This window comes from Morus notabilis, unplaced genomic scaffold (genome assembly GCF_000414095.1).
Source record: "Morus notabilis unplaced genomic scaffold, ASM41409v2 Scaffold235, whole genome shotgun sequence".
NCBI lineage: Eukaryota > Viridiplantae > Streptophyta > Magnoliopsida > Rosales > Moraceae > Morus > Morus notabilis.
In genome coordinates, this window is record NW_010360036.1 from 1 (window position 1) to 21,554 (window position 21,554).

The following is a 21,554-nucleotide window of genomic DNA, read 5'->3' on the forward strand; positions in this document are numbered from 1 at the left end:
TTAGTCATTACAAAAGAGCTTTGTTTTTTGGTTTCATTTCTGAGAGTTTCTTTAGGCCAGTCCTACTAGCAATGTCAATTTCTGATAGTTAGATCATATCAAAATCATATTAGATTGAAAAACTATACAGAAAATAAAGTTTCTGATATAAATCTTATGACTGAAAATAGAAAACTACCGATAGTTCTTTTCTTTTCTTTTTTTCTGCCAGAAAAGCTTCCTTTTTTTGCTTTAAAAAGAGCTCACATTACTAGAGGAATCAAGATATCATCATGGCAAATTACCAAAGTAACCTCACATTGTATCAAGGTCTCTTGCATTAATGGATGCATGGGTTTCATTGTTGAAGGAGAGATTAGTCATTACAAAAAGAAATTAGTTATACATTTTTGCGGAAAGCTACTATGGAAGCCAAAGAAGATTTGGTAAACTTGCAAAAAGAGCATAAACTTCAAGCCAAAAAAAAAACTTTTCTTGGGAGCCAATGATTCCACAAGACCAATACATTTTGTTAATAAAAAAAAGACCCTTTTAGAACAATAATAATAATAATAATAAACCCATGAAAAGCTCAGCACGTAATCCTATTGCTAGTAACAAATACAGAAAAAGAAATGAAAAACATCCACATTCACATTCAAAACATGTTCTCTTTCATTGTTCTTTTCAGCATTTTGTGGAGAAAAACAGAGCAATAAGATGAAAGATTTAAGACAACAGGAATAATTATAAAGCCAGATTACATTACCATGAAATGAGGAGTGGTTCTCTGAGGTAATTGTAAACGTTGATGATCAAGTTGTCGTTTGTAACGGCGTCGATCTGAGGCCCGGGAAATTGCCCATTAATCAAGATCCCCTGCAAACGACAACTAAAAAGGTTACTTCTTTTCTCACTTCCCAAAAGCAGAAAATGTAAACCAAAAAGAAATAGTTACTAAAATACCAAACAAACTCAAAGAAACAGAGTAAGTAAAGGCTTTATATAAAAACTACCTGTTGTTTGACACCAAGAGGGTAAATGTCACCATAAGTGACTTTCCAAGTAAGAAACCTATATGGGTTTTCACCATTAACTCCATTACCAAAGCAAAGCACCAAAACAATGAGGAAACTAAGAAAGCTCCAATCTTTCATTTTTTTTTCTTCTTCTTGTTGTTATGTATCAATAGACAAGTGAAAGAAAGATTTCTACAATGTACTTCACAAGTGATAGATCTAGTATAGAGAAGAGAGAGATGGTTCTGAGAACACCCTTGTGAAGAGAAGAAGAACCCAGATGAAGTTCTCAGTCCTCCTTCTCTCTCTCTCTCCCTCTCTAAATCTATCTTTTTTGTTTGTTGAAATCTCTGTATCTTTTTCTCTTCTTTTAATATGTTTGTGGAATAGTGATTAGTCTGAACAAAGGTCAGTTTTTGTATGCAAGCGAGAGCGCAAAGGGAAATGGCTCGTGAGCTGTCAGTGAGTGGACTTTAATTCAAAACCCGTTTAGTTAATGGATTAAAATTATGAGATTATAATTATTTTTAATTTATGTATTTTTTTGTAAAAAAAAATATTATAGTAAATCATGAACTATGATTCAAATCAGAGAATAAATCCTCTAACCAAACGGGCTCTCAGTCATGAGAACTAAAATCTAATAGATGCCGGTCCAGAGCAGTCCAATCATAGACCGTGAAAATGTTAAGCACCGTTTATTTTGTTGATTCAAATGGTATAATAAAAAAAATTTATAAATAATTACATCTAATTTTTTTATTATAATAAAAATTTCTCATATAAAATTACATCTTAATTTAAATTAAAATTTTAAATTAACGAACTAAATAAACCCTTAATTAATTCAAAATCTACTGTGTCCTACGCCTACGTTGACAGTTCTGGATTAAACAAGTATTTTATATGAATTATATTTAAGCGATAAATATATCTTTCTTTATTTTCTTTTTAGATTGCACAAAAGGTTTATGAACCATGATTCGAATCAGAGAATGAATCCTCTAACCAAACGAGCTCTCAATCATGAGAACTAAAATCTGGTAGATGCCGGTCCAGAGCAGTCCAATCATAGACCGTGAAAATGTTAGGCACCATTTATTTTGTTGATTCAAATGGTATAATAAAAAAAATTTATAAATAATTACATCTAATTTTTTTATTATATCTTTCTTTATTTTCTTTTTAGATTGCACAAAAGGTTCATACTCCCACAATTTATTTTAATATTTCTATTTAATTAATATGTTATGTGGCATTGAATCTACAATAAAATGAGTAAAAATTAGGTATATTCTTTGAGTAGATCAAATTAAATCCTTTTTTTTTAATTGGGAGGTTCTTAAATTTTCACAGAAATGAATATGAGATGGAATAACACATGACTTCACCCAAAAAAAAAAAAAAAAAATTAATAGCCAAATATTATAAGATATGAGGGGCTATAAGACATGACGCGCTCAAAATGGGTGGTAAGACTAAAAGACAAGAGTCAATTTGTCGTTTGATGAATTCCTAGAGATCAGAGTTTTACTCCATTCACGTGCAGCTAAACAGTAATGTGTAAATGAAGTTGAGATGAATTTTTTCAACTTCATTAATAGTAATTGATTAAACCCATAATTGTGTTTTTTCAATAAGCAAAACCCATCATTGATCAATTATTGTTGTGAGCTTCATTACTTTCCACCCGTAGGGAACAAGGATGGTGGTAAAATGTAAAATGTAAACCATAGAAGAGATTGAGAAGAGTCCATTCCTCAGATGGCATTAATTAAATACACAGAAGAGGTGGTGATTGCCTTCCATGGGCCTTCAATTGAGAATGGTCCCCATTTCAGTCATGACAATATATCATTTACCTGTACACTCCGGCTGTATTAGTTGCAGACTAATTTAAGTGAACGTTTGATTCATGAGTTCAGAATCATAATTCAAAATTATTCTTAATTTATGTGTACTTTTTATAAAAAAAATATTATAACGAATCACGAGCTAAAAAACCACTAGTTTTAGATCTCTTTGGCCCCCTTGCTAGTTTTCAACATTAATGATCATTATGTTGCTAGCTCAGTTTTTATTTGTCCCGACTTTCCACCTTTCTTGTATATTATTGGGACCCCAAATTCAGTGATATGCGGCGAGAGACCAGGTACCCAAAATAAACAAAAATGGCGCCTTGCTTTTGGGTATGAAACACTATTTTTATTAATTGATGATACGGTGAAATCAACCAGCGGGGATAGCTCAGTTGGGAGAGCGTCAGACTGAAGATCTGAAGGTCGCGTGTTCGATCCACGCTCACCGCAAATTTATTTTTTTGTCCTCTTTCAAATTTTCGTCGTTTTCTAGTCCTTGTGCCCTTTTCATGTTAAGCAATTCGTTGTTTCCCCCTCGTTACGTGTATCTTTTAGGAGATAATACATATATATATATATATATATGTTTTTTGAAGTAAAACTTAGGAGAATATATTATATATGTGTGTTGACGATTCGATTTCGTCAACAAAAAACCGACTGGATTATCTTGAGGTTTCTCTTCGGGCTACCGACCTATGTGTTTAGTGAAAGAGTAGATACTTGTTGGATGTGAGTATTTGTTTTATTAAATGAACTATATGTAAACAAACACAAGGAATTTTATAGTGGTTCACTCTATAAAATTAGAGCTACATCCACTGTAAGTTTTGTATTTCTTTTGAAAGGCCAACAATTTACAGGTTTTGACTCTCCTTTTTCCTCTTGTGTTTTTTCTCTGACCCTCTCTCGGCGGGGTCTTCATCCTTTTATACTGGGCTTCCTTCACCTAGTGGTTTTCTTTAATCGGTGGAAACACTCAAGTGTTCTACCTTGGTAGGCCCAGATGTAGCCCACTAATCAGCACTGTTCACTCAGCCAATTAGTCTTCTATTACGGCTCTGTGATTCTCCGTAATACTTTTCTGTCCCCTGTGGGGCGGTTCGAGAATTTGTAATTAATGCTCACAGACGTTCTCCGCTTCTGCACGCAACCCGCCATGTCTCAAAAGAACGTTCTCCTCGTCGCCAGCGTCATTTAGCCCCAGTCGTCCTCTCTGGCGGTCCTTTCTGCAGCCGAGGAATATCCATACCTTAATTCAAGCGGCACTATCCGTCGGCGCCACAAGGGGTCGTCGCCCTAATCCGGACTTTAACCTTGGGCTTTGCGGCTGATTAGGAAGAAAACGTAGACGCCGAGGGTTGCGTGCTTGGCGGAGAGCAGTTATGGCCACGTGTCGTAGTGTCGTTGATCCAGGTGTCCATCACATTTTCCCACGCAACAATGTGTACTGTTAAAAGCCTTTTATTCTTCAGTTTTCTTACTTACTGTCGTTTCTAAATAAATCGTCGTTTCTTAGTCTTTGTCGTTTTCTGACAAAAAAAGAAAAACGCGTTATTTTCAATTCATAGTCTAACCTGGAAATCATTAAGCAAAAAAGAAACGACAACATATTTATTAGATAAAACTAGAAAAAGACGATGAGAAAAAAGAAGCATAAAAATCACTACGCAAACCATCAGCATATTCTCTAATAAACTAGTAACTCGCCAACTATCAGCATATACTCTGAAGTCTGACATGCTTTCCAGCCAAAAAAATAAAAAATAAAAAACTTAAGACATACTTAGATTTCATCTACCATAGCCATATTTAGACAAAATAAGAGCATAAGGAATTAGATAAATAACATACACCAATATCCTTAGTGAACAACGACTGATTTGCTGTTCAACAACAAAGAATATATCATCAACATATGGCTATTTATATCCACAAAACGTTTATCTAAATCCAATTTTAACCAAGAAAAAAAAAAAAAAGGAAACCCGTTTCCAGTATGTCAAAGAATAATGTAAGACTGATCAGCAAAGGACCATATGTGAGTAATTCGCATCTCATACATGCATACATATATATGAGCTGTTTTACCCATTACTCTTTTTGTTTCTCCCAGTCAATTCTCATATTCATTTTCCCTTTTGATGTTGCAAAAGGTTGTACTGGACAATGGGATAGTAAAGCTTACCATAATGAAGCCACAAGGATACTTGACTAGTATCACATATGGAGGAATGGACAATATCTTGGACTCCAAGTCAATTGATGAGTCCAGCAGGGGGTAAGCTTCAAAATCTAATAATAATCTTATATAAATGGAACAGTTCTAGCTAGTCTCATAGCTTTGGTTACTTAAATAATTTTATGTAAAATGCATAAATTAGAACAATACTAAAAAACACCAGTGACGTTCAACACCACACACTAATAGAAAGTGAGTCTCACACTATCAGTCGTACTATCTATTAGTCATAGTGTTCAACGTCCGTGGTGCCCTGAAGCATTAGAGAAATATATGTGACAATTCTTAATTTCATCACATAGTTTTTAGGAAACAGGAAATAAATTCATGTTTGGCTTAAAAATTCTTTTAACAAATTATGTGCAGATACTGGGATGCTAACTGGAGTTGGCCTGGAGGACAGGACAGATATCAATTGTATGTTTTTACTCTTTATACCCTGAAAACACAAATACACAAACATGTTATAATTAGTTAACTAGATTTCTTGTCGTATAACAGACTGAAAGGAGCTGAATATAGTGTGGTCAATAGGAGCAATGACCTAATAGAGGTTTCATTCAGGAATGCATATGATCCACCAACCAAGGGAAGCAAATTGCCACTTAGTGTGGACATAAGGTTTTGATAAAAACTGTTGTTATTCTTTCTTTGGCTCTTTTAATCCCAAGTTTTGCTCAGTTGGTCTAGCTGATTGAGGAACTTGTGTAGGTACATATTGAGGAGTGGTGTCTCGGGCTTCTACTGCTACGCAATTTATGAGCGGCCTTCTGGATGCCGCGAATTTGACCTTGCGCAGACAAGGATGGCGTTTAAGTTGCGATCGGAGAAGTAGATTATCCACCTGTTATGTGTCCTATTTGGAGTCTCAACATTTGCTTTGTTTTATGTTCACGTTTATAACTGTGTCCCTTTATCACTTGTACTAGGTTCCACTACATGGCAATTTCGGATGAGAAACAAAGGGTCATGCCAGTGCCACAAGATTTGCTTCCAGATAGAGGCAAACAGCTAATTGTACCTGAATCAGTTTTGCTAGTAAATCCCATTAATCCAGATCTCAAAGGCGAGGTCCATACATATACATGAACTGCTTTCTTTTTCTTTTTTTTTTTGGTGAAAAAATTAAGTAATTGCTTGACTAACAAGGGACTATGGTTTTCTTTTTCCCTATTTGCTTGGATGTAGGTTGATGATAAATATCAGTACTCAATGGACAACAGAGACGGTGGAGTTCATGGATGGATAAGCTCTAAACCTGTAATAGGATTTTGGGTTATCTTCCCTAGCCATGAATTTCAAAATGGTGGTCCTACAAAGCAAAATCTCACTGCCCACACTGGGCCAACCTGCCTCGCGGTGAATTTCCAACTCGAAACAATTTAAACAATCGGTTGCCTGACTTTATGAGATGCTTATTGAGATGTGTTTCTTTGAGTTCTTTAGTTTATTTATAAGCCATTTCTAGTTCAGATAGTTAGAACAATTTTAAATTTGTGATTATCTATTTGCTGCAACAGATGCTGCATGGAACCCATTATATTGGGGAAGATATATTAGCTCATTTTGGAGAAGGAGAGACATGGAGGAAGGTTTTTGGACCCTTCTTTGTATACCTCAACTCAACAGCAGATGTATCAGATGCACACAGCCTATGGTTAGATGCAAAAAACCAGGTACTAATTTGATCAATTGTGAGTTTGTTGGGGTAGTAGTTATAACATTTGACTATCAATTCTTATTCTATTACAGTAAATTAATAAACCTTTTTTCTTTATCGGTTTGTATTATATGTCATTCATCTTAGAGGCTGTTAGAAGAGGAGGCATGGCCTTATGATTTTGTCTCGTCGCCTTATTATCTAAGCGCTAAAGAGCGCGGTTCCGTTTCAGGAAGACTTCTCGTCCAAGACAGGTAATGAGTATTATTTATGCTCTGTAGCTACGTTTTAAGTTTACACTCTTGGCAAAAAAGAAAAAGAAGATTTCTGTAGTACTTCTCATTCAAACTGTTGAATTTACTTCAGGTATGTTTCTGATTCTCTAATCCCTGCGAAATATGCGTATGTTGGCTTATCAGCAGCAACAAAAGAAGGAGCCTGGCAAACAGAAAGCAAGGTAAACAATAAACTCAAATAATTTCTTTCAAACCTTTTAGTGAGACAAAGTAGATTAGAAAATTTGAACACTTGGGATTCTACAGGGTTATCAGTTTTGGGTGCAAACTGATTCAACTGGAAACTTCACTATCAAGAATGTCATTCCTGGCGTTTATGGCCTTCATGGCTGGGTTCCTGGTTTCATTGGCGATTACCTTGATAAAGCACACGTTACTATTTCATCAGGTACTTTTATATATCACTCATATACATCTCATAGTTTAGTCCATGTCATAATATCATGTATGATATATTGATCAAAAAAGAATTCCTCAGGTTCACACACAGAAGTTGGCAATCTCACCTATGCTCCCCCAAGAGATGGTCCAACTATGTGGGATATCGGGTTCCCTGACCGAACGGCCAATGGCTACTATGTTCCAGATGTGAACCCCATGTATGTCAACAAGCTATTTGTCAACAGCCCTGAAAAGTAAGCAAATTCAGCCCTTAATGACAATTAAGATCGCTCTTCATTAAGTCTGTATTTTAATTCTTATGACAAGTTATTTTACAGGTTCAGACAATATGGCTTGTGGGACAGATACTCTGATGTTGATCCTGAAGTTGACCAAGTGTTCACTGTAGGCATCAGTGATCCAAAGAAAGACTGGTTCTTTGCCCATGTCGACAGGTATTTACTTCCATGCTAAAGTATTTATATTCGGTACAAATATCGAAATTTCATTGTAGTATGATAGACTGATGAGAACAAACATATCATCATTCACAGAAGAGAGAAAGATAACAAGTATATCCCGACAACATGGACAATCAAGTGTAATCTCAAGTCAGTAACCAGAGGGACGTACAAGCTAAGATTGGCCATCGCATCAGCAACGCGTTCCGATCTTAAGGTAATAAAGAAGAGTAGATACTTTATTTTAATTCATTATTTTTTTTTTTAATTAATCTTGTCTTTGCAGGTTCATGTCAATGATATGGATGAAGCACGCATGGTGTTCCAAGTAATGAACTTGGGTGCAGATAACACCGTTTGCCGGCATGGGATACACGGACTTTATCGGCTTTTTAGTATTGATATTTCATCGTCGTTGTTGGTTAACGGAGATAACTCCTTATTTCTCACACAGGCCAGGGGTGGAGATGCACTTTGTGGAATCCTCTATGATTATCTAAGGCTTGAAGGTCCTGCAACTTCAGAGGTATATGACTGATGGAAAAGAATCATCCCATGGCTTAAACTGTAGTTTTGGAATATTGTATGACTTTTATCTTCGTTTGAAAGGAAAACTCGGATAAACTCAGTAGATATCTTTTTCTTTTACATCTTCATGGTAGAGATAAAATGACAAAAATACTTCAAAAGTGTATCCGTTTGATTTAAAATTTTTGCATACAAAATGTACCAACGTTACATCATTTCACCGGTAATCTATACAAAACTTGATGCATATCACGCACGGAAACTCTGCAAATGTTAGCGTATTAATTAAATAAGGGGATGATACCGAAGACAAAAGTGAGATTCACTGTCTTTAAGGATAAATTCTGCCCACCGTGTGCAAAAACATGCTTCGCGGCGGTCTAACCTCCAAGACAGAACGACCCGAGTTTTATAAGGGTGCACTCTCAAATACTCAGCTCTAGAACAACTATATGGTTAACAAAATTGAAGAGAAAAATTTAGGGACATGTTTTACAAATTTTATAAGCTCGGAATCACAAACAGCAAACAAGAGAATTCTATCTATAGAAGTGACATGAAAGAAAGGAAGTGAATGTGAGGTATGGAACTCTGCATAGGGGGGGTATTTTCAGGAAACCGCATTTTTTCCATGGCCAAGACATTGGCACGGACCTAAGGTCTGCAGTGATTTTGAACGCTAATAAGTAGATGATTTTATCGCCAGCCTGCCTGCATTTCTTTCCAGTTTTCCCCGTTGGATCTTACTATATATGTTGTGTTATGAGTTTGGTCATGTAAAGTGTTAACAAATCACTCAACAGCTGAACCACTATCCTCGACAGTTGACACACGTCCATACGAATAAATAACTATATTGTTATCCATCTGCTGCTTCTTCTTTTGTTTTTTTTTTTTTTGGCTTTGTAAGCTCATTGTTCTTCATTTGATTGGTGGAAGTCTAATACTATATCCATGATTTATGCAAGGACGTCACAAGCTCAAGGGAAAATTCATTTGTTTACTTTCCTTTTGTACGTAATAATAGTATAACATGGCTAAGAACAGATACATGGAACACGTCAGTTCCGACTTGTGTCTAATTTTTTCATCAATGATATTTTGATATGTCTTGCACTAGAAAAAAATAATAATAATATATATTATGTTTTTTTGAAACGTCATCCATTTCCTTTACTGTCTCTCTCTTCATAGCTTGTGCCTGTCCTTTCTAGAAAGAGAAGAGTGTTTGGTTGGAGAAGAATTATGCGAGTATACTCACACAACTTTTCTTTTTTATTTAGGCTTACCGAATTTTTAATTTTAGATTATTACAATTAAAAATTTTTAAAAATATCATATTTAATTTTTTTTATTACAGTTAAAAATTCTCAAAAAATATTACATCTAATCTTTTTTATTATAATTAAAATTTTTTTAAAAATATCACATCTCAATTCAAATTGAAAAACTCAAATTAAAAAGCGGGGCTTTATTATTAGTTTTTTGCTATAGGAATTATTTGCTAGAGGTGATGTAACTTGATCAGGAAGAGGCTTTTTTGATACACCGACTTTATCGGCTTTTCAGCAGATCCTCCACGGTTATCTAGGTTTGAAAGTCCTGCAACTTAAGAGGTATGTGACTAATGAAAATATTGTACTTTTTTTTCCCCCTCTTCTTCTTTGTTTAGAAGAAAAATTCTGATAACCTCGGCAGATATCTTCTATCTCTAACTTTTCACAAAAAGCTTAAATATGAATTACAGTAAGTGGGAAGAGATGGTCGAACAAAGACTTCTTCTCCATGGTAAAGATGAAATGACAAAATACTCCCAAAGTGCATCCGTTTCATTCGAAATTAAGTATACCTTACAAAATGTACCAGCTTTACATCATTTCACCGGTAATTATACATAACTGCATGCATATCACGCATGGAAACTCTGCAAAATACCAAGCATAAACTCGACCATTGACTTCTTCCGGTTGCTTATTTACTGGATCATTTACTTCGCGGAACAGACTTTACTCGCTACAGATTGTCAAAAGCAAGCCATAATGATCACTGGGCAAAACAGGAAGCTCCAAGTTCTTGATCTCCTTCTTCACTTTCTTTTCCTTGATATATGATAGACCCGGTATTGCATCCATCCCAATCATTTCAATTCCACTGATCTTGAACTCATGCAACTTGCAAACAAAACGATCTAGACGCTTCTGCAAAGTGCGGTTTGCGGACAACATCTGGTTGGACTTGGTATCGTATGTCCAACCATTTTCTCCTGGCCTTAAGTTTGCCCAAGCATCACTCCATCCATCTGGTAAAGGAAACTGACCGTCCAACTTGTCATCCCAATTCATGTCACCACCGAAAACCACATTTTGGTTCTTCTTGAGAAAGCTGAGAGCCTCTGTCGCCTGCTCCACGCGTTCCTTGCTAAACATCTGGTCCCATGTTGGAGGACCCGGGCAGGGGCTTTCAAGATGGCTAGTGGCAACAAGCAAGGGCTTGCCCTTCTGGACTTCAATTTCAGCAACACAAAGTTCTCTTCCCATAATAGAATTGCCAAAGGGCCTACAGCTGAATGATTTCACTGGCAGTTTGCTTAACTAAAAGAAGAAATTCTATGTCAAGTCATCCAAATCTCTCATCAAACCAGCAAGAAGGTTGCCCAAAACAGTAAAACAAGCACGGCACTTGTCGAAAATAAAGTCTATCCAAAAGGATATATAACCTCAAAGCAAGCAAAAACCAGAACCATCAAAGAAAGTTGACTTAGCTGGCATGGTATTAGAGCATTTATACAGAAAGATTCATGGATCAGCAATAAAAAACATTGTGAAGGGGGCAAAAAAAAATAAAAGAGCTTTTTAATGCGCTAGCGGCAATCATACTATTGATCCTAACATAGAAGATAAAAGGAGCCATGTGCAATTTCCTAGCATAACCAAGCATTCCTTTTTTTTTTTTTTTTTAAAGGGACCAAGCATTCTCGATCATACTAATCCAAACACAAGACGGAATCGTAATAAAATCAAAGAACGTTGTTTAAACCTGCATGCAAAAGTATGGCCTTGAAAGAGCCATTTGCATAGGAACAGAGCAATCATACGCTCTCCACCAACTAGATTGCTGAAAGATCTTGTATATATTGGGGGTAACCTCCTGCATGACAAAGTAACTTTGAAATGAAAATTTCACAACAAGAAGTGAGTCTCATAATAGTTATAGGACATTTCTCATTATTTATGGGGCTAGCTAACGAATGATTAGCACCTGAAAGCATATGACTTCAGGGGAATGCAGTTCAATAAGGTCACCAAGAGCTTTCATTCTCTTCTGCAGTTCCAAGTCTTCTCTGAACCAAACATTGTAGCTCAAAATCTTCAACTTGTTTAGACCCTTAGCAGAACCAGACTCCTCTATACACAAGTCAGAAATCACACAACTCAAAAGTCAAAACAAATATGAAACCTTTATTCGAATAAAGCTAAAACGCTAACCAACGATCCAAAAGACTATGAACCAAGAAAATATCAGACAGAGACGAGACTACGAGCCAGAAAAGTTTCAACCTTTTTACCATCAATAGAAAGAAACAAAAAAAACCCAAGAAAACCCAAAAAGCCAAAAGCAAGAATATACCAAGTTCCAACCCACCGGACACAGTCGCCGGCTTATCGGAGGCTTTGAGCTTAACAGCCTGAAACCCACCGCCCAAATCCGGAGAACTCGGTTTGGCCGGCTCGGGTCGAACCGGGTCCGAAATCCTCGTCCTCTTGCAAGGCTGCAAGGGCAAGAAAACAGAGCCAATGGAAGAATCGAGGTGGGCGTCGAGATCAGTGTCGTTCAAATCCTCGAAGCTGGAGAGGGAGGAGACCGGGGCTCTGGTGTCGCAGATGTCGCAGTTGGTCATGTTGTAGGGATTCAGGAAAGTGCAGGCTTTGCACGACCATTTTGGGATCGAAGAAGAAGAAGATGAAGAAGTAGAAGATGGAGATGATGGCGATGAACAGATCTGGCAAACGGATTTCTGAGATGGGGGGTTGAGGAAAGTGCAAGCTTTGCAGGCCCAAGACATTGGTACGGACAGTAGAGAAATGCGAGTCCTCCTAGGGTTTACAATGTGAAAATGGTATTGAAGAAGGAAGGTTTTGGTAAAGGAAATGGGCATTTGAATAAATTCATTACCAATATGTATTTTGAGTCATATGGTCACAAAATTTGAATCTCTCTTTGCTAACGGCTTTCGGTATCTACTACACGATTAGAGTGCAAAGTACGGCTCCGTTTATTTCACTTATTTTAATAATTTTATTGTAATAAAAAGTTTTCAACAACAGTCTTATTTAATTTTTTATTATAGTAAAAATTAAAAAGTTCTTATATACGTATCTCAATTTAAATTAAAAACTCGAATCAACGAACTAAACATGCACATGTACTAAGTTATAAAAATCACAAAAAAAAAATGTAAAAACCAAATAAAATAAATATTCTACTTATTTTTTTTTTAAATTTAGGAGAAGATGTTTGCATTTTATACCATTTTTGGGAGTCAAAAATAAATTTACAATTAGATTGTATTTACAATCACATGAATATTACACACCAACTAATTATGATAGTGGCGTAACGACGAATGATGACGTATAAAAACTCTTTCACCTAGTACTCAAGATGAATTATAATTGTTCACAATGAAAGATAAAAGCAGATAAATATTATGCGTATTACATGAAACTTTATTATTGTGAATAAAATCCAATCTATACATAGAACTATACACAAGTAATGAGCAATTCTATAGATGAAACTATACTTAACATGCACGTAACTCTGCTCAACCCTCCACGACTTATAACTCGTTCTCTTTAACATGACAAAATACACAATAATGAGCAATTTACTTTTTGAGAAGTTCATATATCACTCTTACCCTTCCGAAGAGAGAGAGAGGGAAAAAGAAAAAAGGTTCTTGCATCAATTGGAGATAATTTGCTTCACAAAGTCTGAATACACCATTTTCTATCATTCTTTGCTGATACGGGATCGAACTCATAATCTCTCTCCAAACCCAACCCAGTGACACACCCTCAGAAGAAGAAGAAGAAGAACCACATCTGAATAAAATTAAAAGTCTTGGACATTTCTGATAACTTTCATCCATCTAAACTTTGGAACATTACAAATGGCAAACTACTTATTTTGTACATATCCTGCCCTGTTTTGGAAGTGACTAGTGAGTAAAATCAAATCCAACACCAAATTGTTTTCATTTTCATACAAAAGTAGAAATGAAGAGTAAAAAGTTTGACAACTTCATCATTTTCATACAAAAGTAGAAATGAAGAGTAAAAAGTTTGACAACTTTATCATCGGCCCCTCCAGTAGAATTGTGGTAAAAAAATCATAAACCCTTCACGTTTCTATAATTTAGAAAGTAGTTTGCATTACAATAACAAAGAGCTAACAACTGCTATCAACATAACCAATATCTTCTTTAGAAATGAAACTTAATTACAGAAAAAAGAAGCCTCAATCCCACCAAAAATCATATGCCCTGCACTCTCTGTTTCTGATAAACAACATTACATTACACTTTATTTAAAAGGAAAAGGGAAAAATGGGATTTATTTTCTATCTCAGCATGGAGTCATTAGATGAAAGAATAACAAACTAGAGAAAGATACAACAAGTTCCTTGCTGCTGAAGGCAATGAATCTCGATCTCTCCGCCGCACCACTTATATGAGTTGAGTTCACTGCCTGCTTTGTTTTATTGCTCATCTTCTTGCTGCACCCAAAAATCAAACACACTTTGCTAAGAACATTGTTAAAAAAAATGAAAAAAAAAAAGGTTTTATTTCTGCTTATCTTTTTGAGAAAACGACAGAACACAAGAGAACAAATTATTGACAATTATTTTCTGCCACATAAAGAAACAACGAAGAGTCTGTGCATGGCCAATTCTCACCTTCCAGGAAATGTGCAGCTCCCGTGACCTGAAAGTACATTTCCCACAAGAAAAAGAAAAATTAGAATCCATAAATGAAGTATACGAGCAAGAGGAATTGTACAAACTAATATCCCAAGTCTTTTAAAGTAGGTTCAAGGTAACATAACAATTATGAAATGGTAGTTTGTCAGCAAGAATATAGCAAGAATCGACATCCTCTCGAAACAAAATCTTATCCTCAGGTCCAGAATCTTTTTACGTCTGTTTCCAAGTACTAGCTAGAAGAAACAATGTCTACAGAAAAGAAAAAAATCATCATCACAGTATCATTTCGCATAGGAAAACAATGTCTAAAAGTAATTTGCAACGCTCCAAGTTTTCTGTCTTGCCCATTTGAGAAGATCAAATATGCCTTTCCGGGTCCACACACCACTCTCCAGTCTCGTGATTAATCAGAGCTAAAAAAAAAAGGAACATCGTCCTATTACTAGATAACACTGAGTAATAAATCAGATAGAGAAATTAAGCCCTTGCGGTTCTTACTAAACTTAAGCACATTATTAGCCACTAATGATTAAAGCTTAATAAGCAAGAGAACAAAAGGGTTTGTTACTTTGTTCTGTTAGCTAAGGAAATCAAAGAACTAGTCCTTTATCCAAAGTCCAAACTTGGTATCTCATTTAGCAGCACAAAACCTTCTAACTTGACAACTTTTTTCTTTTTCCTTCCTTTTTTTGAATGAATGTTCCTCTCAAGTAAATCAATCAGAGAAAAACAAGTTTATCTGCTGCACATTTGTTTCTTCTCTGATTCCAACTTAACAACTTAACTACAGACTATACAAGGAAAAACAAAACTTTTCTCACTATTGACAAGCTCAATGAACACTTACTTGGGTCAGTGGTGGTGATAGTGGCGACACCCTTGAAGTCACAAGACCCAGCAGCCTTGCCTTCCTTCTGGTAATAGCTATCAAACGCATAAGAAGCATGGTTCTTCACATTATTCGGATAATAACAATCCTCGCCCGGCTGAATCTCCGAGCAATTGGCTCTCCCCGGCCCACAAGCCCAATCCAAAGCCGCCTGCAAAGTCCTCTGATCAACCCCATCCATCGCAATACAATACGTCAGGTTCGTCGTATCATTCGCCAAAAAAGTCCCACTCCCCGACACATGAAGCAAATAAACCGGCGTAAAATTCCCATAAAACAAACCCCAATTCGCCTCAGAAAGCGGAGGAGACCTCAAATCCTCATTAAACAACTCATATATGTACACACTCGACGTGGTTTCGGGGTGTAAAGGGGTCCCACTCCGATCAAGAACGTGCTTGATGAGATTCGAATTATAAGTATCCGCATTGTCAATGGTCGCGTAAGGCTCTTTCGAGTCACCTTTTGATGGCCAACCACTTTCGGACACCTGAACGACAACGTCGGTAATGTTGAGATTCTTCATTGAGAAATAGGCCGCGTCGATCATGGCGTCCAAAACACTGGTGTAGTGAAGGAGAGTGTTGGGGTCCACCATTTCCTTGGAAGGCGTTAAGGGCTTGAACAAAGCGTTGTCGAGAGGAACAACGCCTTTGTTCTGCATAAAGACGTAGTAAGGATAAAGGTTCATCATTAGAGGAGAACCGGTTTTGGACAAGAACTGGAGAAGAGGGAGAATATATTGGGTCAAACTCTGGTTAAAAAACGCCTGAGAAGGAGGAAACGTGTCAAGAATAACGGAAGCTGCGTGGGGAGTGGAGATCTTGATCTGGGTATGGAGGTTTGAAGAGACTAAAGCGTTGTAAAGAGACTCAATCGCTGGGAGTAAGAGAGGAGAAGAAGAAGGGACTGTGGTTAAGACTTCGTCTCCAACCGAAACGCCTGTTATGAGCGTTTCGGGGTAGAAAGCGACGACGTTTCGGTCGATCCACGAAGCGGCGGTGGTGTTGGAGGAGCCGATTGCGAGGAGCTGGTTGTTGGGCACGCTTATCATGACCCGAATCTTGGTTCTCGCCAGGGATTTGAGGATGTCCTGGTCGGCGTCGTAGAGGCGGACATGGGATATCTTCTGCGCTTGGAGAAACGAAACGATTTCCGACGGAGATATGAGTTTCGAAACGTCTGTGCCGATGTTCACTCCCACGTAAGGCTCGCTGTCTTCGGAGGATTTGGCTGCAAAAATTAACGCAAACCCATGAAGCAAAAAGAAACGGAATGGGTAAAGATTAGTGCTTTTTTTTTTTTTTTTTTACCTTGGGAAAATGTAAAGGGGAGAGAAGAGAAAAGGAAAGTGGTGAGAAGAAGAGTGAGCTTAGTAGACGCCATTGAAGAGGAACTGGAGCTTTGCTTCCTCATCCTCTGTTTCTGGTTCACCTACAGAACCTTGCATTATCTTCCAAAGAAAAAAAAAATTTATATTTTTGGTGGATAACTTATGATTCCTGTTTTGTTTTGTTTATTAATTATTATATGCTGGGTTTGCCTCGAGCGTTGAGCAAAAAGATCTACAGTAAGAAGTGAGAAGACGATTGATGAAACGAAAGGAAAATCCTAGTGTGGAAGAAGAAGTCCCTGGAGTCTGAACTCGGAACTTGACGTCTTGCTGGGTTTTGTTTTGCTTTTTGTTTTTTTTTTTTTTTTGAATTCATTGGTTTTAAAATGAATTGACCAAAATGGCCTTGTGCGCCGACTAAAGAAAACTGGAAGCACGAGCAAAAGAGCAGTTTTGAGTGCGCTTTTCAATTTGATTCTTTCCCCTTCCAAGCGGGTAGCTGCCACATTGTCGCTGCAATAAAAGTTCCGCAAGAATTTAGATCCATTTATTAATCATATGTTACTCTTTTCATTAAAAATTTATCATTCATAAGCCGTGAGAATTAAGATCCATTTATTAATCATAATGTTACTCTTTTTATTAATAATTTATCATTCATAAGCTCGTGAGTTACATGTGTTTGTTTTATTTCTATTTGTTTATAAATTTTTTTTTTTAGTTGGGCAACTCGAATAGTAAACTTTGAATTGAAGTTAATTTTTACTTTTTAGGGATTTATGCAAGTCGCAACTCTATAAAAAAAGCATCATTTTTCTTTTTTGTAATTTAGGGTGGGGACATGTAATAATTAACTCGTGTTTATGTAAGTAATCGAGACTCGTTTAGTTCACTGATTCGAATTTTTAATTCGAGTTGATATGTGATTTTATATAATAATTTTTTATTGTAGTGAAAAAGTTAAATGTGATTTTTTTTTAAGAATTTTTTAATATAACAAAACTCGAATCGATAAAATGAACGGAGCTCAATTATGTACAAGTAATATTATATTGAGTTTCATCTCTATGCTTATTTATTTTTTTTCCTTAGAAATATCGGCATCATATTGTAGTGGGATATTATTGTTAGTATTGTGTGTTTGTTTTTTATAGGATGTTTTTCTTAATGTTTGACAATATCATGATTATAATAAAATAAAATAAATTAACAAAATTTGATAAAAATTTATCATTAGCTAATATCGTATGTAAACGTTATTGTGGACCTTTCCCTTTATTCTTTGCACTAATAAAAAGTGTTATGGACCTTTTGAGTTTGAGAAATAAGGTGTTTATTGATTAGTGGACAAATGAATTATTTCATGAATGAATAATAAATTACAGGCTGGCCAATTTCAAATATAGAGGAATATAGACGTTATTGCAGTGCTTTTATGAATTATGATGTGAAATTTCAAATTTCATTTCCCATCTGCCTCTCAGACCTTATACAGTCTATTTATTATTAATGATTGAAAAGGGAAAAGACCAAGGACCCCAAAAAAAAAAACGCGTTTTACAGTGAATTGTCGTTGTAGGGCCATTTAGAGTACTGAGTTAATTTTTTAATTTGAATTAACATATAATTTTATGTGACAATTTTTAAAAATTTTTTATTATAATAAAATTTAAATTTTAAACTCAAATTGATAAAATAAGTGAGACCGTAGTCTTTTTAACTGCAAAAAATTGGTCATTTCAAAAGAAAATAAAGGCTTAATTTATTTATTATTTTCTTTGACAAATAAATTTAATTAATTAAGAGGCACTTTCTAGGCCCAAACGAAAGGGACATAAGGTTGATGAATGTTTTCATACGACTATTATATTAAAATATCAGGAATTTTACAAAAGCTTTTCAATTTGATACTTTCCCCTTCCAAGCGGGTTGCTGCCACATTGTCGCTGCAATAAAAGTTCCGTAAGGATTAAAGATCCATTTATTAATCATATGTTACTCTTTTTATTAAAAATTTATCATTCATAAGCCGTAAGAATTAAGATCCATTTATTAATCATATGTTACTCTTTTTATTAAAAATTTATCATTCATAAGCCGTGAGAATTAAGATCCATTTATTAATCATAATGTTACTCTTTTTTATTAATAATTTATCATTCATAAGCTCGTGAGTTACATGTGTTTGTTTTATTTCTATTTGTTTATAAATTTTTTTTTTTTTAGTTGGGCAACTCGAATAGTAAACTTTGAATTGAAGTTAATTTTTACTTTTTAGGGATTTATGCAAGTCGCAACTCTATAAAAAAAGCATCATTTTTCTTTTTTGTAATTTAGGGTGGGGACATGTAATAATTAACTCGTGTTTATGTAAGTAATCGAGACTCGTTTAGTTCACTGATTCGAATTTTTAATTCGAGTTGATATGTGATTTTATATAATAATTTTTTATTGTAGTGAAAAAGTTAAATGTGATTTTTTTTAAGAATTTTTTAATATAACAAAACTCGAATCGATAAAATGAACGGAGCTCAATTATGTACAAGTAATCTTATATTGAGTTTCATCTCTATGCTTATTTATTTTTTTTCCTTAGAAATATCGGCATCATATTGTAGTGGGATATTATTGTTAGTATTGTGTGTTTGTTTTTTATAGGATGTTTTTCTTAATGTTTGACAATATCATGATTATAATAAAATAAAATAAATTAACAAAATTTGATAAAAATTTATCATTAGCTAATATCGTATGTAAACGTTATTGTGGACCTTTCCCTTTATTCTTTGCACTAATAAAAAGTGTTATGGACCTTTTGAGTTTGAGAAATAAGGTGTTTATTGATTAGTGGACAAATGAATTATTTCATGAATGAATAATAAATTACAGGCTGGCCAATTTCAAATATAGAGGAATATAGACGTTATTGCAGTGCTTTTATGAATTATGATGTGAAATTTCAAATTTCATTTCCCATCTGCCTCTCAGACCTTATACAGTCTATTTATTATTAATGATTGAAAAGGGAAAAGACCAAGGACCCCAAAAAAAAAAACGCGTTTTACAGTGAATTGTCGTTGTAGGGCCATTTAGAGTACTGAGTTAATTTTTTAATTTGAATTAACATATGATTTTATGTGACAATTTTTTAAAATTTTTTATTATAATAAAACTTAAATTTTAAACTTAAATTGATAAAATAAGTGAGACCGTAGTCTTTTTAACTGCAAAAAATTGGTCATTTCAAAAGAAAATAAAGGCTTAATTTATTTATTATTTTCTTTGACAAATAAATTTAATTAATTAAGAGGCACTTTCTAGGCCCAAACGAAAGGGACATAAGGTTGATGAATGTTTTCATACGACTATTATATTAAAATATCAGGAATTTTACAAAATTTGATTTAACAGCATAATTTTTAATTTTAAATATAATCTATACTGTACTAAATTTAATTTAATTTAATTTTTCTGTACTAAATATTAGTAAACAGTGCAAGTAAAATATATTAAAAGTGAAAAAAAATAAAGAAAAAAAGAACTAAAATTGATGTGAAAGACATTGCCCCGCCAGCGAGAATAAGGACCAAAAGGAGCAGGCAAACAGAGTGCTTGTTTTGCTAGCAAACAAAGTACGGAATACCAGCAGCTGTGAGTCACGGGCCTGTACAGGAAACCTGCAACCTATTTATCTATTCATATTCATATTTTTAGTGGGTCAGCAAAATATTCCATAAAATCATACGACAAATTATTCAAAGGCCTTAAAGATCAGCTTGCTTTCAAAATTCCTTCTTTAGCTAAAGATCAAATTCATAATTTTGATGGAACGACGACTACAATATAGAAAGGTTCTTTGGTTGGAGAATTTATACCCTGATTCGAATCATAATTCATGATTTATACAGTATTTTTTCTCACAAAAAATACATGTAAATCGAAAATAGTTCTAATCTTATGATTATAATCCATGAACCAAACGTCTCCAGAGTTTAAATGTTAGAGTTGTTTCTTTCTTCTTTTTTTTTTTTGCTCTCATTATAATGGTAAAGTTTGATTATAAAGGGTGATGGATATAACCGTTTAATTCACGTGTTCAAAATCATAATTCTAATTCTGTTTCAGTATTTTTTTCTCAATAAAATTTAAATAAAAAAATCTAACTAATGGGGTGCTTTTGAAATTAGTTCTAAAATAATTCTATTTTTTGTATAAAACTGGAAATAAAAATGTTTTCAATATCGGGATAAAAATCATTTTTAAAAATACGTTTGGTAATTTTATTAAGAAATTATTTTTAATATAAAAAAAACTGAAACTCCGTTTGGCAAAAATCGTTTTTAAAAATACGTTTGGTAGTTTTATTAAGAAATTATTTTTAATATAAAAAAAACTGAAACTCCGTTTGGTTATACAATTTTTATTTTTAATTTAAGAGTACTTAATTAGTTCATTTAAGCTCACACCTACTTGTTAAAAAAAAAAAAAAAAAAAAAACATCCACCCAAAATTGAAAATGAAAAACGACTTAAATTTATTTTCAGTTTTTAAGTCATTTTACACTAAACCGAAGACCGTTTTCATTTTATTTTTTTCACCTTTTTTCTTTTAAACGCATTTTCCTCCTTAATTTTTGTTTTTTATCTTAAAAAACGTAAAAAAATAAAAACAGAATTGATACTAAACACACTCGTGGATTCTCTTATAAAAAATTAAAATTACTAATTTAAATGCCGAGGTTTGACATTCCCTCTTGTACCAAAATAGTGAAAAAAAAAGTTTTTTTCTGATTAGTAAGGGCCTTATCGTGTATCAACAGTGATTAGTGAAAAAGTTTGATTAAAAAGTTGACTGTGAAGATGATCCGTGCCAAGAAAAAAGAGACAAAATGAGACAAGCTAATGGAGCTCCTTGTACGAATG

General features: G+C 34.5%; 3 protein-coding genes and 1 non-coding gene across 5 annotated transcripts; 2 read left to right on the forward strand and 2 right to left on the reverse strand.

The window, feature by feature from the left end:
* The first annotated feature begins 3,234 nt into the window (after positions 1–3,234).
* On the forward strand, positions 3,235–3,307 carry TRNAF-GAA. The gene has a single exon. It is a non-coding gene; the product is annotated as a tRNA-Phe (tRNA).
* Positions 3,308–4,856: 1,549 nt separating this feature from the next.
* On the forward strand, positions 4,857–8,557 carry LOC21401022 (probable rhamnogalacturonate lyase B). The gene is made up of 15 exons (XM_010095725.2): positions 4,857–4,898; positions 5,014–5,138; positions 5,466–5,516; positions 5,601–5,720; positions 5,811–5,930; positions 6,029–6,170; positions 6,288–6,458; positions 6,620–6,775; positions 6,907–7,013; positions 7,126–7,216; positions 7,302–7,443; positions 7,534–7,690; positions 7,775–7,891; positions 7,991–8,114; positions 8,184–8,557. Exons 1-15 carry the CDS (start codon positions 4,857–4,859, stop codon positions 8,433–8,435), a joined length of 1,917 nt encoding a protein of 638 aa, XP_010094027.2. The 3' UTR covers positions 8,436–8,557.
* Positions 8,558–10,121: 1,564 nt separating this feature from the next.
* Positions 10,122–12,630, reverse strand: LOC21401023. Of its 2 annotated transcripts, none has more exons than XM_024164082.1 (4): positions 12,068–12,630; positions 11,684–11,829; positions 11,462–11,572; positions 10,122–11,016 (listed from the first exon to the last, which is right to left on the reverse strand). In XM_024164082.1, the coding sequence occupies exons 1-4, from the start codon at positions 12,579–12,581 to the stop codon at positions 10,432–10,434; spliced, it is 1,356 nt and encodes a 451-aa protein (XP_024019850.1). In that variant the 5' UTR covers positions 12,582–12,630; the 3' UTR covers positions 10,122–10,431. The 2 variants fall into 2 exon arrangements, with proteins under 2 accessions (XP_024019850.1, XP_010094028.2); XM_010095726.2 differs by having other exon boundaries at positions 12,053–12,630.
* Positions 12,631–13,795: 1,165 nt separating this feature from the next.
* Positions 13,796–17,024, reverse strand: LOC21401024 (glucan endo-1,3-beta-glucosidase 1). The gene is made up of 4 exons (XM_010095727.2): positions 16,613–17,024; positions 15,258–16,532; positions 14,384–14,411; positions 13,796–14,203 (listed from the first exon to the last, which is right to left on the reverse strand). The coding sequence occupies exons 1-4, from the start codon at positions 16,713–16,715 to the stop codon at positions 14,053–14,055; spliced, it is 1,557 nt and encodes a 518-aa protein (XP_010094029.1). The 5' UTR covers positions 16,716–17,024; the 3' UTR covers positions 13,796–14,052.
* Positions 17,025–21,554: the final 4,530 nt, after the last annotated feature.

Bases quoted from the DNA above. Each gene is read 5' to 3' on its own strand.
- LOC21401022 (XM_010095725.2), top strand. From the start codon at position 4,857: ATGTCAAAGAATAATGTAAGACTGATCAGCAAAGGACCATAT. The intron at 7,014-7,125 runs GTAATGAGTATT...AATTTACTTCAG, and splicing joins AGACTTCTCGTCCAAGACAG to GTATGTTTCTGATTCTCTAA. The intron at 7,444-7,533 runs GTACTTTTATAT...AGAATTCCTCAG, and splicing joins ACACGTTACTATTTCATCAG to GTTCACACACAGAAGTTGGC.
- LOC21401023 (XM_010095726.2), bottom strand. From the start codon at position 12,581: ATGCCCATTTCCTTTACCAAAACCTTCCTTCTTCAATACCATTTTCAC. The intron at 11,573-11,683 runs GTGCTAATCATT...TTTGTCATGCAG, and splicing joins CTGAAGTCATATGCTTTCAG to GAGGTTACCCCCAATATATA. The intron at 11,017-11,461 runs GTTTAAACAACG...TTCTTCTTTTAG, and splicing joins GGCCATACTTTTGCATGCAG to TTAAGCAAACTGCCAGTGAA.
- LOC21401024 (XM_010095727.2), bottom strand. From the start codon at position 16,715: ATGAGGAAGCAAAGCTCCAGTTCCTCTTCAATGGCGTCTACTAAGCTC. The intron at 16,533-16,612 runs GTAAAAAAAAAA...TAATTTTTGCAG, and splicing joins CCCCTTTACATTTTCCCAAG to CCAAATCCTCCGAAGACAGC. The intron at 14,412-15,257 runs GTAAGTGTTCAT...ATGTACTTTCAG, and splicing joins TATCACCACCACTGACCCAA to GTCACGGGAGCTGCACATTT.